The sequence below is a fragment of the Megascapheus bottae genome, chromosome X (assembly GCF_031878675.1).
Source record: "Megascapheus bottae isolate mThoBot1 chromosome X, mThoBot2.hap1, whole genome shotgun sequence".
In the NCBI taxonomy this organism is placed as follows: domain Eukaryota; kingdom Metazoa; phylum Chordata; class Mammalia; order Rodentia; family Geomyidae; genus Megascapheus; species Megascapheus bottae.
The window spans coordinates 70,353,254-70,374,627 of NC_143547.1; the positions used below are offsets into that span (position 1 = coordinate 70,353,254).

The following is a 21,374-nucleotide window of genomic DNA, read 5'->3' on the forward strand; positions in this document are numbered from 1 at the left end:
TTTCTTCATTATAGTTCTTACATCTCTGATGAACTTATTGAAATTGAGCATCTTAAATTGTGATGTTAATCATATTAACATTTTTATTGGCTTGAACTCAAGGCCTGGGCACTGTCCCTAAGCTTTATTGCTCAAGGTTTGCACTCTACCATAATATTCTTGTTTTGGACATATTTTGTCCAGATCTGTGAATTTTCTTTTCACCTTTTTTTCTGTAGAAAAAAATTCAAATCTTTAGCTTAATAGTGCTATTGTGATTTTTATTCTTTGTATCAAAGTCTTTGCCCCAGTCAGGATCTCAAAGGCTTTCTACTTTGCTTTCTTTAACAGTTACAGATTTGGGGTTTACATCGAGTTAGTAATCCTTTGGAGTAATTTCTTGGGGATGATTTTGGTTTTTACTTTTTGTGCTTCCATTTTTTTCCAGTACTGGGGCTTGAACTCAGGGGTGGGCACTGTCCTTGGGCTTTCTCAAGGTTAATGCTCTACCACTTGAGCCATATCACCACTTCTGGCTTTTCCCATTTATCTGGTAACAAGGAATCAAATCCAGGACTTTGTGTGCTAGGCACACACTCTACAACTAGGCTATGTTCCTGGTCCCTGTGCTTCCAATTTTTTTTGTGGGTCATAGGGCTTGGACTCTGCCTGGGCTCTGTCTCTGAGCTCTTCAGCTCAAGGCTACTGACCTACCCCTGGGCCTGGGAGTTGTCCATGAGCTCTTCAGCTTAAGGCTACCACCATACCCTGGAGCCAAGCCCCACTTCCTGTTTTCTAGGGATTAATTGGATATAAGAGTCTCTGTTCCTTTTGTGCCCAGGTAACTGTGAACCTTGATCCTCAGATCTCAGCCTACTGAGTAGTTAGGATTACAGGTGTGAACCACCATACCAGCTGTGCTTCCTATTTTAAATAGTACATTCACAATTGGTATAAGTTAATAGTATGTATATACTTTGAGAATTTACATTTTATTTACCAGGAGTGTGCCCTACTCGTAGTAGGCTCACCAAGCATGCATGAAGCCCTGGGTTTGATTCCTTGGAACCACATATACAGAAAAGGCTGGAAGTGATACTGTGCCTCAAGTGGCAGTGCTAGCCTTCAGCAAAGAATGTCCAAGGATAGTGCCCAGGCCCTGAAGTTAAGCCCCAGGACTGACCAAAAAGGAAATAAAAATAATTTACTAGAAGTTAACCACCAGGCTTATGTATAAAATAATATATTATAAAATTTTACTCATTTTTAGTATAATAAATTCTACATTTCTTATTGTAACAATTAGTCTTATTTTGTCTACATATCCGTTCTCCTTTTTTAGTAATAGATGCTAAATTTGATTCCCATGCATCTCTCTTTTTTTACTTTCAAACTTTTATTTATTAAAAATAAATGACTCAAAAAGTTAAATTGAATACAATAAATATTATTAGCCTTTCATAATTTTTGTGGTATGGTAAAAAGTTAAATTTACTTTTTTGTCAGAGTTTTTGTTCATAATATCAGCAAAAGTGTCAAGATGAATATTTTTTGCTTATAATGTCCATTCTTAGCACCATTTAGTAAAAAGTCTGTCACTTCTCTAATTATAGTTGTAAAAATTGATATTTATTGGTTTTATTGATCTGTTTGTCAGTTGTAGACCAGTAATACACTGTCATGATTACTGTAATCTTCAAATCATATAGTAGAGTTTTTTGCAACTTTTGTAATTCCTTCTCATTGTCACTGTGGCTCCTCTAGCTCCTGTGCTTTTCCAAATTCATTGTAAAGTTATCTCTCAGTCTCTACACATTGTCTACTGAGATTTTGACTGAGAACTGTTTGGAGAGTTGTTGAATACAGAATTAGTTAATTAACATGATTTATTTTCCTATTCATTTAAATATTCATTGCTTTGAGTCTTAAAGAATTTTTACACATTCTTTTGGATTTATTCTCCCTTGGGTTTTTATTCTCATCCAGGGTTTTGATGACATTGTAAGTGGTAATTTAAAAATTGAACTTTAAAATTTTACTGTACAGAAATATAATCAATTGTTTTATACTAGCCTTGTATCTGGTGGTAAAACTAAAAATTCTTTGATCTAATACCTCTTCTTTGGTAGGTTTATTAGGATTTTATAGATAAATAATCATGTCTGAAAATACAGTCCATGTGCTAAGATTTTTTTCAAAACTTAAAAAAATTTCTTTCCTTTTGTAAAATGTCCTGAACTCTAAAAGGTTACACTAGAGGTTACAATTTCAAACTTTATTGTATTGGCTGAGGTCCCTAGTATTTTAATATCTACTATAAATAGTAAAAGCATGTATTCCTTACAGGTTCCTGAGTTCAGTAAAAATCATTCTGTGTTACACCATTAAGTGTAAATGTGGGGCTTTTTTAGATACTATTTCTATTTACTTTATTGTTATTATAAAGGTATGCACAGAGGGATTGAAATTATGATTCATGTAATGAATACATTTTCTTACCTACTGTCTTCTGTTCCCTCAGTATCTCCCATCCTCTCCCTCACATCTCAACCTATGAGTTGTATAGTTTAATTACATCACTGTCCAGTGCCTCCACTGCTGCACTTTTTCACCCTTTCTTCCTTGAGTTCTGTACTTCTTCCCCCATCCTCCTGAAGATATACACATGAATATATTCGACATAAAGAAATTAGGACAAAATCATCACAAAGTTAAAATTTAAGAAAAATATAGAGGTCTTTTTCCATATCTTGGAGATCATTTCAATATATTAATTTATATACATATAAAGAGGCATATAGTCATTTCTTCTTTGAGTTTCTCTCTCCTAAAGTATCCTCTCCTCTTCTGATCTTACTGTATCAAGAATCATATTTAATTTGTCATATCTCAATATATTTTAGTTCTAATTTCTGCATATCAGAGAGAACAAGTGCCATTGGTCTCTCAGAGCTTAGGTCACATCACTTAATGTGATTTGTTTTAGTTCCATCCATTTCCTTGCAAGTTACATAATTTTATTTTTTCTAATGGCTGTATAAAATTCCATTTTGTTTAGGTACCACATTCTTTGAATCCACTCATCTGTTGTGGGGCATCTGGGCTGTTTCCACAGCGTGGCTCTTGTGAATAGTTCGGCAATGAATATGGATGTGCAGGTGTCCTTATCATATACTGGCTCATGATCCTCAGAGTAGATAGATGCCCAGGAGTGATATGGCTGGGTCGTAGGGAAGATCTATGTTTAGGTTTTTGAGGAACCTCCAGACTGCTGTCCAGAGTAACTGTACTAGTTTATTTTACATTCCCACCAACAGTGCAGTAGGGTTCCTTTCACCCCACATCTTCCCTACTTTCTCTTGTAATTTCAAAGTTTCAGGTCTGATATTGAGCTCTTTGATCCACTTTGAATGATATTAGTACATGATGTCAAATGAGAATCCAGTTTTCATTTTCTATATATGGATGCCCACTTTTTCCATAACCAATTATTTTGAGGTGGCTATATTTTCCTCACAGTATGTCTTTGGAATGCTCAGGGAGAAAGCCCGAGCCCTGAGTTCAAGCCCCATGATGGACACATGCACACACACACACACACACACACACACACACACACACACACACAAAAGAAAAAAAAACAGTAGGTCTTTGGTTGTCTCTCTTTTGTCAGTCATGAGCCTTGAGTTCTGGGCCTGGGTACTGTCCCTGTGCTTTTTAGCTCAAAGCTACCACTCTGCCCCTTGAACCTCAGTGCTACTTCTGGTTTTCTGGTAGTTAATTGGAGATAAGAGTTTCACGGACTACAGTGCCCAGGCTGGCTTTGAACCACAATCCTCAATTCTCAGCCTCCTGAGTAGCTAGGATTACAGGCATGAGCTGTGGTCTTTGGCTTTCATTAAATATCAGACAACTATAAGTGTATGGTTTTACTTGTGGATCTTCTAATGTGTCCCATTGATATTTAGGTCTTTTTTGTGCCAATACTAAGTTGCTTCTGTTCTTATAGCTATGTAGTAGAACTTAAGAGATGGTTTGGTGATACGACCAACATTACTTTTTTTTTTTTTTGGCCTAGAATTGCTTTGCCTATTCTAGGTCTTTTGTTCTGTTTGAAATTTTGGATTATTTTATCTCTCTCTCTCTCTCAATAAAGAACATCATTGGGATTTTAATGGGGATTGCATTGAATTTGTATATCACTTTTGGCAGAATGTCCATTTTCGTAATATTAATTCTACTATCCATGAACATGGAAGGTCTTTTATTGCCTGATGTCCTCTTTGATTTCTTTCTTCAAATTTTTATACTTGTCACCATAAAGACTTTTTAAATCTTTGGCTAAGTTTATTCCTAGAGTTTTTTCTTTTCTTCAGGCTATTGCAAATAGAGTTGTTTTCCTGATTTTCCTTTCTGTTTGTACATTGTTGGCATACACAAAGGCTACTGATTTTTACGGATTAATTTTGTACCCTGCTACTTTGTCAAAGTGGTTGATTTGTTCTAGGAGCATAAGGGTGGAGTCTTTTGTGTCCAAGAGTTCAAAAATTTGATTCACTCCAAAACTAATCTCCAAAGAAACAACCATCACATTAATAGATGGACCAACGACTTAAAGAGAGTCTTCTCTGAAGAAGAAATAAGAATGGCCTATAGATACATGAAGAAATGCTTGACATCTCTGGCCATAAAAGAAATGCAAATCAAAACAACTCTACGATTCCACCTCACTCCAGTTAGAATGGCCAGGATCAAGAAAACTAATAACAGATTCTGGAGGGGATGTGGCCAGAAAGGATCAATTGTACACTGTTGGTGGGAGTGCAAACTCTTTCAACCATTATAGAAAGCAGTTTGGCAGTTCCTCAAAAGACTAAACATAGAGCTCCCCTATGACCCAGCAATTCCACTACTAGGCATTTACCCAATCGTCCAGAAACAAGGACATACTAAATCCACTAGCACAACAATTTTCATTGCAGCATTATTCACCATAGCAAAGATATGGAACCAACCCAGATGTCCCTCAGTTGATGAGTGGATCAACAAGATGTGGTATTTATACAGAATGGAATTCTATGCTGCCATCAGAAAGAATGACATCGCCCCATTTATAAGAAAGTGGAATGACTTAGAAAAAAATCATATCAAGTGAAGTAAGCCAGACTCAAAGGAACATAGGCTCAATGGTTTCCTTCATTTGTCATAATCAGTAGAAACCTTGAGCTCTTCTAGCAGAGATTTACAATAGAACAAAACCTACATACATAAGGCCATATAGTATGATGCTAAATGTAAGGACCTCCAGGATATAGAAGCAAAAGCCATATAACAAGTGATTGTTTTCCTTAATGTTCTGTTATCTCTCATCCCTTTTGCTGTCCCTTGGTTATCTCATATTGTTACAGTATTTCACCTTGTTATCTGATATATTGGATATATGCTTATTTGGTTATTTGAAATCGGATAAGGAAGGGGGGAGAACAAGATGAGGGACGGAGGTGGGGGGAGGGAAATGGGGACCAAGACACGTATGTGAATTAATGCACCCTTTATGTGGTGCATATAATGTAACCCTTCTATTATTACAGTAAAAATATATGGGAGGAATAGAAAAGATCATGTCATCTGCAAATAGGCCTAGTTTGATTTCATTCTCTCTTTAATGTCCATTTTTCCACCTTATTGTTCTGGCTAGGAATTTCAGAACCATAATGAAGAGGAGTTAATAGAGTAGGCATCCTTGCCTTGTTCTTCATTTTAGGGGAAATGGATTTAAATTGTTGGCCTGTCGTAGATACCCTTTATTATTTTAAGGAATATTTCTTCTATTCTTATCGTCAACAAGGCATTTAACATGAATGGGCAATGGATTTTGTCCAAGAATTTTTCTACATGTCTTGAGATGGTCATGTGTTTATTGTCCAATTTGGCTCTGTTGATATGGTGAATTACATTTATTGATTTATGTGTGCTAAAAAACCTCACATCTGTGGGATGAAGCCTACTTGATTGTAATGTATGGTTTTCTAAAAATAACTTTTGGGATTCTGTTGGCTCGTATTTTATTGAAAAGCTTTGCATTTGTGTTCTTCAGAGAAATTGGTGTATAATTTTCATTTCTTACTTGATCCTTACCTGGTTTTGAGATAAAAGTGATATTGGCTTCATAGAAGGAATCTGAAAATTTTCCTTCTAATCCTATTTTACAGAAAGGTTTCAGGAGAATTGATGTTACTCCAACCTTAAAAATTGTATAGAATTCAGCCATAAATGCATTATGCAGGGCCTGGGCTGTTCCTTGTTGGAAGACTTTTTAATCCTCAATCTTGTAACATGTTGTAGCCCTGTTTAACTGGTTTATATCTTCTTGGTTCAATTTAGGCAGTTTTTATGTCTCTAAAAACTTGCCCATTTCCATCTTATTTTCCATCCATTTCTTAGATGTTTATTGTAATATTTTCTGTTGCATCTCTATTTTTGTTTGTATCTCTTCTGTACTTCATCAGTCTATCTAGTGTTCTGTCAATTGTATTGATTTTTTCCAAAAAAACAGCTTTTCTATTTATTGATTATATATAGTGTTTTTAATCTATTTAGTTCATTTTTGCCCTAATTTTTGCTAGATTTGTTGTTGGCTTTTGAATTTGGTTTATTGTCTTGATTGTTTATGAATGTTTTTAATCTTCCATTGTGATTTACCCATTTGGGGTCAGGAATTGTCTGGGTCATTCAGATTGTGTATTAAGTTCACTGGTGGTAGAGTATGTTGGATCTCTGTAATACGTGTTTGGCAATTTTCAGCTTGGTGTGGTGCAAACAGTGTAATTAATGAGTGCTGACCAGGGCTCTGAGCTGTGCGGAACTGTCTGGTGTCCTGCCTGGATTTAGTCCCTATGGTGTGTTCCCATTATTTGGTGCACAGCAGTATAGATTATTGGTCCAGATCTGTGTCTGGAGTAGGCAGGTCCCCGTTAATCCTAGTGAGGAGGTTGTCCTGGCCTGAGATGTGGAAAGGTGTCTGCTTCAAAAGGGACCTAGAAGCACATTCCATTACCTTGTCCTCATTTGAGCCCTAGGGCAGAGCAGGGGATGGGTCCCGTTAAGAGTTGAGGAGAGGTTGCTCCCATACCCTTTCGATTCCTGAACTATTGTTTGTTCCCACAATGTGGGGAGGTGCATCTGGTTCAAGTGTAAGCCTCAGAGGGAATAAATTTCCACAAGGTGATGCAGGTAAATACTCCCCACCCGAGTTCTATACTAATGCCCATTCGAGTTCTGGACAATTTTTAACTTCCCACGGAGTGGAGAGCTAAGTTCAATGCTGTGGTATAGGCATAGAAGTATTGTCTGTCATTCTGTGTAGTCATAAGCTTAGGGAGGTCCTGTGCATCCAGACCATGAGAGAAGAGGCTTTCTCAGCATCCTTTCCTCTCCTATTGGGAGCTAACTTCTGATTTGAATGTGAAATTGGACTTGGGTAGGAAGTATTTTCATGCCCTTTTCCTCAAAAATAGCTTCCCACTACTTTTTGTTTCTGAAAGATCCCCTCCCCTTCTTTCACAAGGGTGGAGGATTTTTTTCTTCTACTTCTCCTTTGGTAGCAATACTTATCTGTTTTGTCCTGAGCATGAGAGTTTCCTGTCTCTCTATCCTTGGTCAAATGCATTTTACTTCTGTTCCTCCCCCCAGAAACATAAGATTATTGCCTGGGTCCAGAGATTTACTGTTTTACCTCAGTGGTTTAATCCTTTACTTCTCTATGACAAAAGTGCTTGGATTTAAGGATATCTGTCTCTCACAGCAGCTGGTTTCACATATTTGAACCAGTGATAGAGGCTCTTTAGGCCTCTTGCTTTTGTCCCAACTTATTTTTGTGACCTTCTACTTAAGGACCATGGAAAAGAACTTAGTTAAGTATATGAATGTCACATACTTCAGATAATCACTGGAAAACTAAGCACTTTATGATTTTTACCCTTTACAGTTTTTACCAACATCTTGGGTTTGTTTGGTACTGGGGCTTGAACACAGGGCATGGGCTTTGTCTCTTAGCTTTTCCTCTCAAGGTTGGTTCTCTACCACTTGAGCCATATTTCTACTTCCAGTTTTTGGACTGGGACTCAACAGATCTCATGCATGAGCCGTGGGCACCAGGCTCAGGTGAGTTCTTTTTACTTGTTCCTATGACAACCACTATTGTCTCTAATCTTGAGAATGAAATGATAAGAATGTCCTGTCTTTCTGAAAGCAACTTCTTATCCTTTGATATTTAATTAATTTGGTTCTCTGTTGGACTGAAGGAAATTGGACTTTGAAGGTTACTCAGAGATTTGCTTTTGTGATGGGTGACATTCTCTTAGGCCTTTTTGTATCCTAAATATTATATAAACATATATATGTATGAGGGTCATTTTGTGGTTTATATTAAATATGCCATAAGAAGAGAATAATGGGTTCTAGAGCATATGTTAAAAGATTTGATTTTATATAATGGCTATTATTTTTTTTCTTTTTGGTTGTGGGGCTTGAACTCTGGGACTAGGCATTTTTCCTGAGCTCTTTAGCTCAAGGCTAGTGCTCTACCACTTGAGCCATGCGCCCCTTCCAGTTTTCTGGTGGTTAATTGGAGATAAGGTTCTCATAGACTTTTGGACATTCATGGGCTGGCTTTGAACCACAATACTCAGATCTCAGGCTCCTGAGTTGCTGGGATTACACGCATAAGTCCAGGGTACTTGGCTATTATTACATTATATGCAAACTTTTAATCTTGAATTATCATATGCTAAAATCACACTTAAATCACATTTATCATACACTTTATTTAACACTGTTGCATAAATGCCTACATTCATGGAACTGCCACTACAGTCAGGAAACAGTAGAATTCCATAGCCCATAAAACCTCCCACATGTAACATCTGTTAAGTCTGATCTTGTCACTGTTGTTTACTCCTATTTGATGTGACAGCTGCACTACACTCTAGATGATTACCCTTGGATAGTTTTCCCTATCGGTGGACAGAACCTGTACCTTAAATTGCAATCAATCATTATAATTTGCTAAAGGGGTGGGATATTACTCACTACTGTAATTATGCTCTCATACTAGACTCTGACAACAACAAAGGAATGAAGATGGCAGATTAGGTATAACATCAATTATATCATGATCTCTTTAAACTACATACCTATGTTAGATTATTTTAGTTACTCATCCATTTATCCCATATACATTTGCAGAGTATTTTCAGTTTGTAGTGAGAGGACAGTGTGTGTTAGTCATTAACATTGACTCTGGAGTTAAAATGACTTGGATCCAAATGGCATGTACCAAGTACTCTCTGGACATCCTTGTAAAAGTGTATTAATATCTCTAAAGCCTCTCATCCAAGATGAGAACACTCTTAATATCCACTGCTGCTTTTTGTGCTGCTACAATGGAATACTTGCAGTACACATTCATTTAGATCTCAGTTCTAGAATCTGGTAAGTCCAAGATTGAGGATATGCATCTGGTAATGACCGCATTGCTGAATTACAATGTAGCAGAAGGTAGCATATGAAGAGAAAGGGAACGGAGGGGGACAAATGCATCCTTTTATCAGGAACCCACTCCCACGATGACTGTCCCAATCCTGTTATAATGACATTAATGTATTCATGAGGACAGAAGCCACAGGATCTAATCATCTCTTAAAGGTCAAACCACTCAACATTTTTACTTTGGGAATTATTGCAGAGACTTTTGAGATCACATTCAATCCATAGTGCCTATAGAACAAGTTTATAAAAGAATCGGGGATATTGTATATAGAGTATTTGGCAGAGTGCCTGACATGGTGAGAAAATATTTTGCTTCTAACATTATTGTTAATAATATTACTGTTTCATATTGAATAGTTATAGGACTTCTGTGCATGTAATAACCATGTAGTTATTATATAAGATAATATATCAGGGGCTAGGAATAATGTCTGCCATACAAAAGAGATAAAAGTATTAGGTATTGTTTCTATATTATCGTCTATATTCATTTTACATTAGTACTACAATATTAGCATTTATGGGGCCAGGAGTATGGCCTAGTTGTAGAGGGCTTGCTAAACATGCATGAAGCCCTGGGTTCGATTCCTTAGTATCACATATACAGAAAAGGTCAGAAGTGGTGCTGTGGCTCAAGTGATGGAGCACTAGTCTTGAGAATGTCCAAGGATAGTGTGTAAGCCCTGAGTTCAAGACAGAATGTCCAAGGATAGTGTGTAAGCCCTGAGTTCAAGACCCAGGAATGGCAAAAAAAAATAAATTAGCATTTATTATTTGGTTATCAATTGCCACTGCTACCTCCCATTGATTTGATCTGTGTGTGTGTGTGTGTGTGTGTGTGTGTGTGTGTGTGTGTGTGTGTATACACCTGTGTATAGGTGTGTGTTGGGGGAGTGTAATACTCTAATACTAGGGCTTGAACTCAGGGCCTGGACACTTTTTGAGTTTTTTTCTCAAGCAAGCACACTACCACTTGAGCCACAGCTCTACTTCCAGCTTTTTCGTGGCTATTTGGAGGTAGATTCAAAGACTTTCCTGCCTCAGCTGGCTTTGAATCGGAATCCTCAGATCTTAGCCTCTGGAGTACTCAGGATTATAGGTAAGATAATGGTGCCCACCATGAAGTTGACCTCTTACTTGGCATTTTATTTGGAAAATAATGAAATGGTATCGCATTTCCTGACATATGATATATGGAAGATTAACCAAAGAGGCAGAAGAAAATACAGTTTTTAAATATAGTGAGTAATTTGTGTCCCTTTGTGTTTTGTGAAATGAGAGGACAGAATGAAAGTTGAGAGTTCATAATCTACTAAATCTGTTCGTTTAAGTAAAACCACACACACACACACACACACACACACACACACACACACACACACTGGCCTCATAACCCTTTGTAGATTATACAGTAGTATGTTAAATGCTTTGAAGTGATTTATTTCAATTGAAATAAAAGACTTTAAAAGCTTTGAAAGGATTAATTCTACAAGAAGAATGATTTATTTCTATGACATGTTGTAAGATCAACTACTGGGTAGAAAGAAGGCAAAACACAATGACTTTAGCGAGTTCATTTTCCCACTAAATTGAGGAAATCTTGTCTGTCCATCACTTCTTGAGTAGCTATCTAAAGTCTTATCTGTTGTGGTGAATTTCTAGGATGTAAATAAGGAAAATGAAAAAAGACCACAGTGACTGCTTATCCCCCCTTTGAGAGGTACTTTTTCTAGTATTATCCAGCAGTTTCTATTTTCATTTTTTGGCAAGAAATCCCATCACATAACTGGGTTACTGAGAGGGAATCTGAGAAAAGGAATATTTCAAGAGCTCCCACTAACAACCTGACTACAACTGGAGTTCTGCTGCTGAAAAAGAATTCAAAGATAGGCTTTAAGTGAAAAACTTGAAGTATATCTGTGGTTCATCATAAATGAGATACCCATTTATTAAAAAAATCTTTAAATAACCCATGCATACACAAACTGAAAAGGGAAAGTTCTGTGTTGCTGAGAATACTATATATTCACCAAACTCTCTTATTTTCCACCTGGGGTCACAAAAAAAGCTTACATTCCTTCTCCCTATGGCAGTTGGGTTGGGCTCCCATACCTGTCCAGAGTTGTGGCTAGTTGACTGTGGCCAACAGTGATGCCTGCAAGAACTGAGTCTTAAAACCACCCACAGGAATCTCCATCCTTCCTCTTCTTTAGACAGCTAGATGCAGACAGTGCACTGAATGAGTTCAAGGCCCAAGAATTTGGTTGATCCCTAGGTTGAGTTGCTTAGACACTGTTAGGACCAGAGTACCTTCCCTTTCTGGCGCCTTGACTTTATATTGACATTTCACAGCAGTAAAATAAACCTTTTGGGGCTTTAACCTCTGAGATTTAAGGGTTGTTTATAACACAAACATTATGTACTATACCCCATACCAACATCATAACAGATGAGAGGTGCCATTCATTTTGTGTAATTTTTCATTCTAACATTATATACATTTATATAAATAACACATTTATGTAAATAAATGTGAATTTATAGATGCATTTATATCTATATGAGTAAGACTATATATCATGTGACACTAAGGCCAGTAAAATACTGCATTCCCCAAGTTATCAATAATAATGTTTTAAGTTGGCTTTCTAACTTAAATCAGAAGACCAAACTTAAGTTTAAAACCAGAGAATTATGATAAACAAGATGCATAAAATATATTTCAGACATAGAAATATTTCTCTTGGAACATATAAATTTAAGAAACCTCCCCATGTTGATTTGCCCAAGTTAAAAAAAACAAAATGTATGAAAAAGGAATATCCAATTCTTGGTAAAGAACATATGAAATGGGGATTTCCCCACTGTACCAATCATTTTCTGCTTCTAGTTAGAAATGGACATATATAAGAAGAAACCACTAAAACTTTCCTGAAGGGTTTAAGAGAAGAAACAAAAGGCCAGGAAGAAAGGTTTTATTATAGGTAAAGTGATTTGCTACAGTTTTCTTGAAGAAATTTCCCACCCGAAGGCTTCAGAGGGAAATTGAACACATCCTTGTTGCCATTACACCGTAAAGGTCTTTTAAAAGAAGACTTTCCACCCTGCAACCTTTCTGCGGTTTCTTTAGCCAATTCTGTCTCCTCTAATTCAGGGCGGGGCCTCCTGCTCCTCATCACAGCTGGGGGGTGGAGCCTTCTCTGAAAAGCTTGGCAGTCAGCTCTGCCTGACCAGTCTTGGAAGAGGAGCTGCATTTCACCAAGCTGCAGCTGACAAGAAGCTTCAAGGTAATGTCTGTCTGAAAATTTATTCTCTATTGACTTTTCAGAGCTCTGGAGTAAAGAGAAAAAAATAGGTTTTGGAGTGGCAGGCAGAAACGATGTGTGGTTTTGTGAGAATCGTTTCCATTTTGAAGGAATTAATCCTCTGGAATTTTTCTACCTCTCAAGGCTTTATAAGTCCACAGTGGGAAAGGGGGTGATCAGATTACAGGCTCTAAATTAAGGCTTCACTGCAGCATGGCTGTTCATGATAATTTATGGCCTTGGAATTCCATGCTTATATTGCCAGACATTGTATTCTTTTTTAAAAGTTTTAACAATTATTGATTTGCACAGAAATAAGAACTGATGTAAGTAATTGACAGCATGGGGAAATACTTGTATAAATTTATATATGGATAGAGTGTGTGTGTCACATGTGTATGACCATGGATAAGAGATCAAAGGCAGTTGAATGAAGACACTGCATAGTGTCTATGTGCCAATACATGTGGTTAGAAATAAAATCTATTAGCAATTAACCCTTCTGTCAGCATCCAGCATTTCTGGTTAATCAGTTTGCTATTTTAATATTATTCTCATCTGTTGCTATTTTAACATTATTTGTATCTGTTGCAACATCTTTCAGAGTAGAGTCCCTTATGATTGGCAGTCATAGAAAAAAATGCATCTGAAACAGCATACACCTTTTGTTTCCAACACACAAGCACACATGTATACACATACACATTCATACTCTTGTGTCACTTGTCTCTTGCCTTTTGTTAACAGTGAAAAATTTCCTCTACTTAAGGAAATTACTAGCTAGTATCTGTTTTAACTATAGCTTTCTATGTCCTCCATGCAGTGTGTCATTTCAGTCGTGATCAGAGGGAAACAATGATTTGCATCACACAATTTTCTGAATGAGACAGGATATTTAGTTTATTTCTGTAAGCAACTGAAAAATATTATATGGTATATCCATACTATGGAATATTGTGTATCTAGTGAATAGAAACATGAACCTCTTAATGCAGCGATCTTAAGTCTGACAAATAGTATAAGATAAATAGAATAACACTTATTACATTCTCTTCTTTCAGAAGAAATAGTTATTCTAGTTTAATATAAATACATAATATGAATATATATTTGGTTACTATAATGTATGTAGCCAAATCTGCAAAAAAAACATTTATCAAACTACAAATGGGATTATTTGTATGGTTGGAGAGACAAGGATGGATTTATTATTTTCTGTTTTTAAAGTACCATTTTAGCCAAGGGCTGATAGCCTACACCTGCTAGTCAGGAGGCTGGAAGACTGGGATCTGAGAATCTCGGTTGAAAGCCAGACCAGACAAGAAACTCTGTAAGACTCTATCTCCAGTTAACCACCGAAAAGCCAGAAGCACAGCTATGGCTCAAAGTGGTAGAGTAAAATTCTTGAGCAGAGAAGCTCAGGGACCGCACTCAAGCATGAGTTCCAATTCCCAGGATTGGCGCACACACACACACACACACACACACACACACACACACACACACACAAATAGCATCAGTTTATAATTATTCTCTGATATCTTCATGGAAATAGATAAATGTTGCAAAGCCGGGGGCATATCTATCAGTTAAAATAACTTATAAAACCATGTGTGGCCAACTGCTGGTAACTTATACCTGTAACCTTATCTATTTATGATGCTGAGAATTGAATACTACAGTTCAAAGCTAGTCCCAGGCAGGAAAGTCTGGAGATTGTTAAGAAGTGGTGCAATGGCTCAAGTGATAGGACACCAGCCTTGAATGAAAAAGCCAAGGGAGATTACAAGACTTTCTATTCAAGCCACAGTAGTGGGGGTAATAAATGATCGAAAAGTTATATAGATAGAAATGTTCAAAAACACATGTAGAAAATATTTAAGACTATGTGTAAGCCATATCCTTGAATGGTTCCCTGAAAAACAATCATAGACAAACAGACAGACAGACAGACAGACAGATAAACAGATAAACAGATAGATAGATGTATAGATAGATACATCTATCTATACATATATATCTTGTAACTTTCTAGAAAGATATATAGAGAATATTACAGTAATTACATGTTCTTCCATCTTTTCAATTTTAATGTTTATTGGCAGTTTCATAATTGTGGCTATTATAATCCCATGCCATAGAATCCTTTAAATCTAAAATGTAGATCCTTTTAAATCTAAAAGCCTGAAGAGACTCTGGGTGGCTAATGTAGTTTCTATCCTTCTCCTATAAGAAGGATCTTTCAGTGGTTAAGGCCCTGTATCATGGGCAGGCTGTAGTTTCAGTTGTAGCCACAAGATGGCGCCTGCCAGATAGCCTAAATTTTCTCTACGCAATCATTTTTTTTTTGAATTATGTAGATCAACAAAGCACTAAAACAATTTCGTATTAATAGACTGAGACAGCATTACAGTATAAATGATTCCATTCAAATTGTGCAAGTGTAAGGAAGAAAGACATCCACATGATGAATGAGGTGAGGATTTAATAGAAAATTTATCATATGACTCATAGTAGATACAAGATAATTGTTACTTCCTTCTCTCTTATTGCCCACTCTTCTCAAAGAGATGATTTCATCATGATCTCAAAGAGCATTTCATAGTATCAAACAATGAGGGAGCATAGCATGGAATTTCATCTCATCACTATGTTTTAGAATGACATGCCTGTTAGAATTTTGGTATGGAAATGCTGTTCCTACTTCTTCTGTGTTATTCACAAACCTTGTCTTTGTTTTAGAAAGCCTAGGTGAATATCTCAGGTGCATGTGACTCGGGCAATCTGTGTGTGGTGCCAGTTGAGTTCCAGACAGGGCAGCCATTAAAGTGCCAAGCAGGGTGACGGCTCTATTGGACTAGCACATAGAGAAGAATCAAGCCAGTTCTGATCCAAGTATAAAAGGGTAAGACTCTTCTGATTTCACACACAAAAAAGTACACATTTCAAACAGCATGAGAGTAAGAGAACATTTCCTTTGCTCCTGCTTTGGAACCGTAGCTTATTTATTTATTTATATTAACTGCAGCATTTTGAATGTAAGACTTACACTAAAATTACATTCAGTTAAGAATTTGAGTTGCAAGCCTTTGACCATCATTTTGTAGCCAAATATTTATCATTGAAAGTCATAACAACTACTTTTTAAAGAAACAATGTTTTAAATAATTATGAAGAAATACAAGAGCCTTTTTACATTTCTGCCTAAAGTTCCAACCAGAGGCTCGGCTCCAAAATTCTTGATAACTACTCTATCCAATATGTAATTATAGCATTCATTTCAGAATTACACATTTTACATGGCTATTTTTTAGTGGAACAAGGTTGTGTGTGTGTGTGTGTGTGTGTGTGTGTGTGTGTGTGTGTGTATAATCTGTTTTATGTCTGCTTGCTTTTTGGAATAATAGCAAAGCACATGTGGCCTAAAAATTATAAAGCTATGTTTATCTAGCACTCAGCTTTTCAATGAAGTCTTCTGGGAAATATAGTACTAAAATCGTTAATTTTGCTGGAAAAACAAAATTTTTAAGTCTCACAGATTTTCAAGATGGAGCCTAGAAATTAAAGAAGGAAATATGAAAAGTCATCCATTTGATTCTGATACCTGCTAAGTTTGAATATCTGCAGGTATAACAGTAGGGACAGAAAAACATCAAGCAATCTAACAAATTCCCTGACACGCTTCCATGAGCTCTCCTTTGTCTGCTGGTATGCATATACTCTCTCCTTAGTAACATTTTGAGTTGTTATTTTCCAGTCCTGGGGTTTCAACTCAAGGCCTGAGCACTGTCCTTGAGTTTTCTACCACCTGAGCCACTGCACCACTTCTGGCTTTTTCCATCTATGTAGTGCTGAGGAACTGAACCCCAGTCTTTATGCATGCTATGCAAACACTCTACCACTAGGCCAAACTTCCAGCCCACATTTTGAGTTGTTAAAGTTGAAGAACTTAAAAATAGTTTTCCAGTTTCTTTATCCTCTTATGCTACATTTTATCTGTCTTACTTCTTACTAAGCATTGTATTTTAGTTTATCTCTTATGTGTTAATATTTGGTCGTATTATACCTTGACAAAATGATTTGATTTCATTTATTGATACCTTTCTTTTTCCTGGTTTTATTATTTTCTAGAATTGTCTTGGAGATATTGTGATTGAAGAGAAGAGGACGTATAAGTCATACACTGTTTGTGGTCTAGCATCAAAATAGACATTTGTAAGACTGATATTTTTTGTAGGAATTGTGTTGGCAGAGGCAAGAGCAGTCAGTCACCTCAACCTCTAATAGTAAATACTTGGCGTACAAATTGAAATCACAATGGATGCGGAGTATGTCCTCTGCATTTGGAAAGAGCAGTTATGGCCAGCAAAAGTTTTGTCCACATCTGAGATTTCATCAGATGGTAAAAGAAAATGCACATTTGCATTACAAGTCCAAATACTCTCACTAGATGAAAAAGTTATAGTAGATAACACAGAAACAAAGATCTTAAGTAAATCTGCAGTTGAAGTCATCCTTTCTTCCCTAACAATAGAGTCAGAGGTCAGTGTTCCCCCTAGGGAGGAAACAGCTTATGAAAGATCCCTAAAAATGGCACTGGATATCCTGAATGAAAGAGCAAATTTGAGTGACGAAAGTATTTCAATGGAAGACAAGAGCTCTACACTGTCTGAGAATATATCGCAAGAGCTGTCTGAGTCTCCCCCTCATAAAAAGGGTCGGCAGCTTGAAGGGGATTCTGTGAATTATCTTGAAGAAAGAGAAGCCCAAGGAGCCCTGTTAGCAGCTACAGAAAATGATGACTTCCTGTCTGATGATAAATCACAGGTGAACACAGCCACTGATGCTAATGAAGAGAAAATGGAAACAAAGCCATCATCACCAAACTTCTGTTGGAATGACACTTTTGCTTCATTTTCATATGATGAAAAAGAAGATAAGAAAAAGATTGACATTGCAGCAATTCTGTCCACAGTGAAAGAGGAGAATGTAGATATTAAAGATGAAAAATTTGTTCCATTTTTGTCAGATGATTTTGTGGTGCCCAAAGCCTTGAAAGATGAAGAGCCAGATAGCTCCCCAGAAGACCAAGCTATTTGCTCTCAGTGCTCTAACTTTGCAGAGAATATTGATGATCCTGAAGAGGGTCCTTCAAATCCAAATCCAAGCTCAGATGCCAGCCAGAATCAGCCTCCTTTAGAAACAGACATGGAGGCTGAGCCATCTTGTTCTACTAGTTCAGGGGAATATCAGGTTTCACTTAGTGCCTCTAACTCTGTCCTGGATTGTTCACTTGTGAGGAATGATGAAGGAAGTCTTCAGAGACTGGATTTGGAGCTTGAGGGTGAAGCTTCAGCTTCAACCAGCTCATTGAGTGTGCAGCATGTTAGCACTCTTGCATTAGATGACACTGATGAAGAAGAAGAGCTTCCACGCTTAGTTCTTGATTACAAGCCATGTGCATTTGAAACTGGGATTATTGTCTGGTTTAAATATCAAAAATACCCATTTTGGCCTGCAGTAGTGAAAAGTATCAGGCGAAAGGAGAGGAAAGCAAGTGTGATTTTTGTTGAGGCAGACATGAGCTCTGAAAAAAAAGGAATCCGAGTGCCTTTCAGGAGATTAAAAAAGTATGACTGTAAAGAGAAGCAAGCACTAGTGGATAAAGCCAGGGAGGAGTACAGGGAGAGTATTGATTGGTGCATTTCACTGATTTGTGACTACAGAGTTAGAATAGGGTGTGGCTCTTTTGTGGGTTCTTTCCTTGAGTATTTTGCTGCTGATATCAGTTATCCGGTCCGGAAAGAAATCAAACGAGACACCTTCAGAAATTTATTCCCAAAGCTGTACAATGATGATAGTGGGGAACAAATGAGTGTGACTTCCCCAACCAAGAGATTAGCCTATCAGAAAATCCTTCCTGACAGAATGAAGTCTGCTCGCGACCGAGCCAATAAGAACCTAGTGGACTTTATTGTGAATGCAAAGGGAACAGAAGACCATCTTCTGGCCATTTTAAAAGGCAAAAAAAAGTCCAGATGGCTGAATTCATTTTTGCATGCCAAGAGGTTCATGCCATGTATTGAAACATACTTTGAAGATGAAGATCAGTTGGATGAAGTGGTAAAATACCTACAGGAAATATACAAACAAATAGACCAAAAAATGCGTACTCGGATAAAAGATGACAAGATTAAATTTGTCCTAGAGGTTCTTCTGCCAGAAGCAATTATTTGCTCAATTTCTGCTGTTGATGGGTTAGATTATGAAGCAGCTGAAGCAAAGTATCTCAAAGGCCCAGCTCTAGGCTATAGAGAAAGAGAATTATTTGATTCAAAAATTCTTTTTGAAAAGAGACGGAGGCCATTACCTAATACCGGAACTCAGTAACTAACACTAGAGTTGAAATCATCACTGGGAGCTTTCATAGATCATAGTTCAGAAAAATCACATCTACCAAACACAGGAATATTTTCTGAAAACAGGAAATGGGAGGATTTGGCTAATGTGTTCAGCTTAAGGATATTCTAGATTTTTCAGATAGTTCGCCATGCTGACTTGTTTTGCACTTCTTCAGAGCCAATTTTGCCAATATATATCAGCAGTTTTATTTTCACATACACTTTTGAATGCCTAAATGACTTTAAAGGGAAGTACTGATTGTTTTGTAATATTTCTGTGTCTTTACTGTATAGATACACTGTGCACAATTATTTGACAATTAAAATTGCACTGATATTAGAGATTAAGCAAGATAGCTAGGAAAGAAGAAGAGAAAAAAGGGCAATTATATTTTTTGCTCAATTTTTATAAAGGGCTTAGTTTTCTCTTAAGATAGCCAAATTATTTTTTCCTGCCATGCCTATTTATTTTTGGAAAAAATTATATCTCTGAGGCATAGAACCAAAGATAGATAAGCTTTGCTATATATTGTACCTAATAATAGTTACTTTTGCAAGAAAACAATCTAATGCTCAAAAATAAGTGGCTTATCTGCATGCAGTCTGTGTATGTGTGAATACAATTTCTGCACGCAGAAATAATCTGGACAGGCTTGAAAAGACTTGTTCATTCGATACTTCCTTAAAATTCCATTTTGAAGAGTGTCTATCAGTTGTTGCATAGTTTCTTAAAACATGTAGTCTTCTATGTTCATAATAGGGAGTAGCTCTTCACATAGCTGTTTGATATAGAAGGCAGCTAGAGTTGCTATATGCACACACTGGCCACTCCATAGGACCAGCTTACTGCTTACCAATGCAAGTAGTTTGATATAAGCTGTAGAATAAGAAAACACTGTGTCATAAATTTTATCTCCAAATATATCGTTACTGCTTCAAGCATCAAGTAATCTTTGGCATATGGCTTATTAGTACAATAGTTCCAATTAACTCTAGTAAGATCAATGATAAATGGTAAATCATTCAAATAACTCAGAGGATAGATTCACCAGAATCTGATAATTTGGGAATGGATCAGTATAGTCACTTGATGTGGAAAAAAAGTGCTAAAACTTAACATGAGCTTGTTACATGTTTTACAAATACATTAGCTTTCCTAAAATTTCATCTCACAAAAAAATCTTAAGTTGAATGAACTTAAGATTTCTTGTGTATATGTAGCCATATTTAAAAATTGTCCTTATTTAGCCAATGGCATTTTGAAATTGACAGATAACTGTCACTCTAGGGCTCTTATCATATGTGTCTACGTGGCTATTTGTTGGTGTAAAATCTGCAGTTTTGTATTTGTTTCTTTAAAACATATGTACTTCTGATGCTCACTACAAACTTCAGATTCTGCAGCAGCATTATATTTGTGAAAACTGAAATATGTACATGCATATATATGTACACAATTTGTTTATGATGTTTGCTTGTTGTAGTTGGCATGATTTTAAGGCTTGTTATGTTACTGTTTTAAATAAAAAATTCACTTTCATGACAGATTTTGTATTATTTTCAAAGAAATATCTCAGATCCCACAAAACTGTTTTTTTTATCAGTTGCAGGGCTTGATCTCTGGGTGTGGGCGCTGTCCCTGAGCTCAAGGCTAGTGCTATACCACTTTAAGCCATGATGCCACTTTCGATTTTCTGGTGGTAAATTAGAGATAAGAGTCTCACAGATTTTCCTTCCCAGCCTGGCTCTGAACCATGATGCTCAGATCTCAGCCTCCTGAATAGCTAGGATTACAGGTGTGACCTACCAGCACCCAGAAAAAAATCTCTTGACCCTACCTGAGACCTACCAATGATCCTCAGATGTCTAGGCTTTAGCCCTGAAAAAGAATACATGACAGACGTTCACCAAATCATATGAGCACTGTATTGCCCAAGGATACACACTTTATTCCTGCTATAATATTGTGTCCCTCTTATCCTAGTGTATTACCTCATTTGGTATTCTAAATGGGCTATTGCTGTCTAATGCTGTGTGTGTGTGTGTGTGTGTGTGTGTGTGTGTGTGTGTGTGTGTGTGTGTGTGTGTGTGTGTGTGTGTGTGTGTCCTGGGGCTAGGACTCAGGGCCTGGCCTGGGTGC

At 36.9% G+C, this 21,374-nt stretch overlaps 1 protein-coding gene across 3 annotated transcripts in view; it reads left to right on the forward strand.

Annotated features, from left to right (window-relative positions):
• Positions 1-21,374, forward strand: part of Pwwp3b (PWWP domain containing 3B) — a 100,691-nt gene that overhangs the window by 5,758 nt on the left and 73,559 nt on the right. Inside the window, exons 1-3 of one of the 3 annotated variants that reach the window (XM_090326375.1) lie at positions 12,744-12,815; positions 15,576-15,738; positions 16,965-20,730. The exons of 1 other annotated variant lie outside the window; for it this stretch is intronic. In XM_090326375.1, coding sequence (XP_090182501.1) covers positions 17,151-19,223 — 2,073 coding nt within the window. In that variant the 5' untranslated portion in view covers positions 12,744-12,815; positions 15,576-15,738; positions 16,965-17,150 and the 3' untranslated portion in view covers positions 19,224-20,730. Of the gene's footprint in view, positions 1-12,743; positions 12,816-15,575; positions 15,739-16,964; positions 20,731-21,374 lie in introns of those variants that run through there. One more of the 3 variants, XR_016533795.1, reaches the window with a different exon arrangement.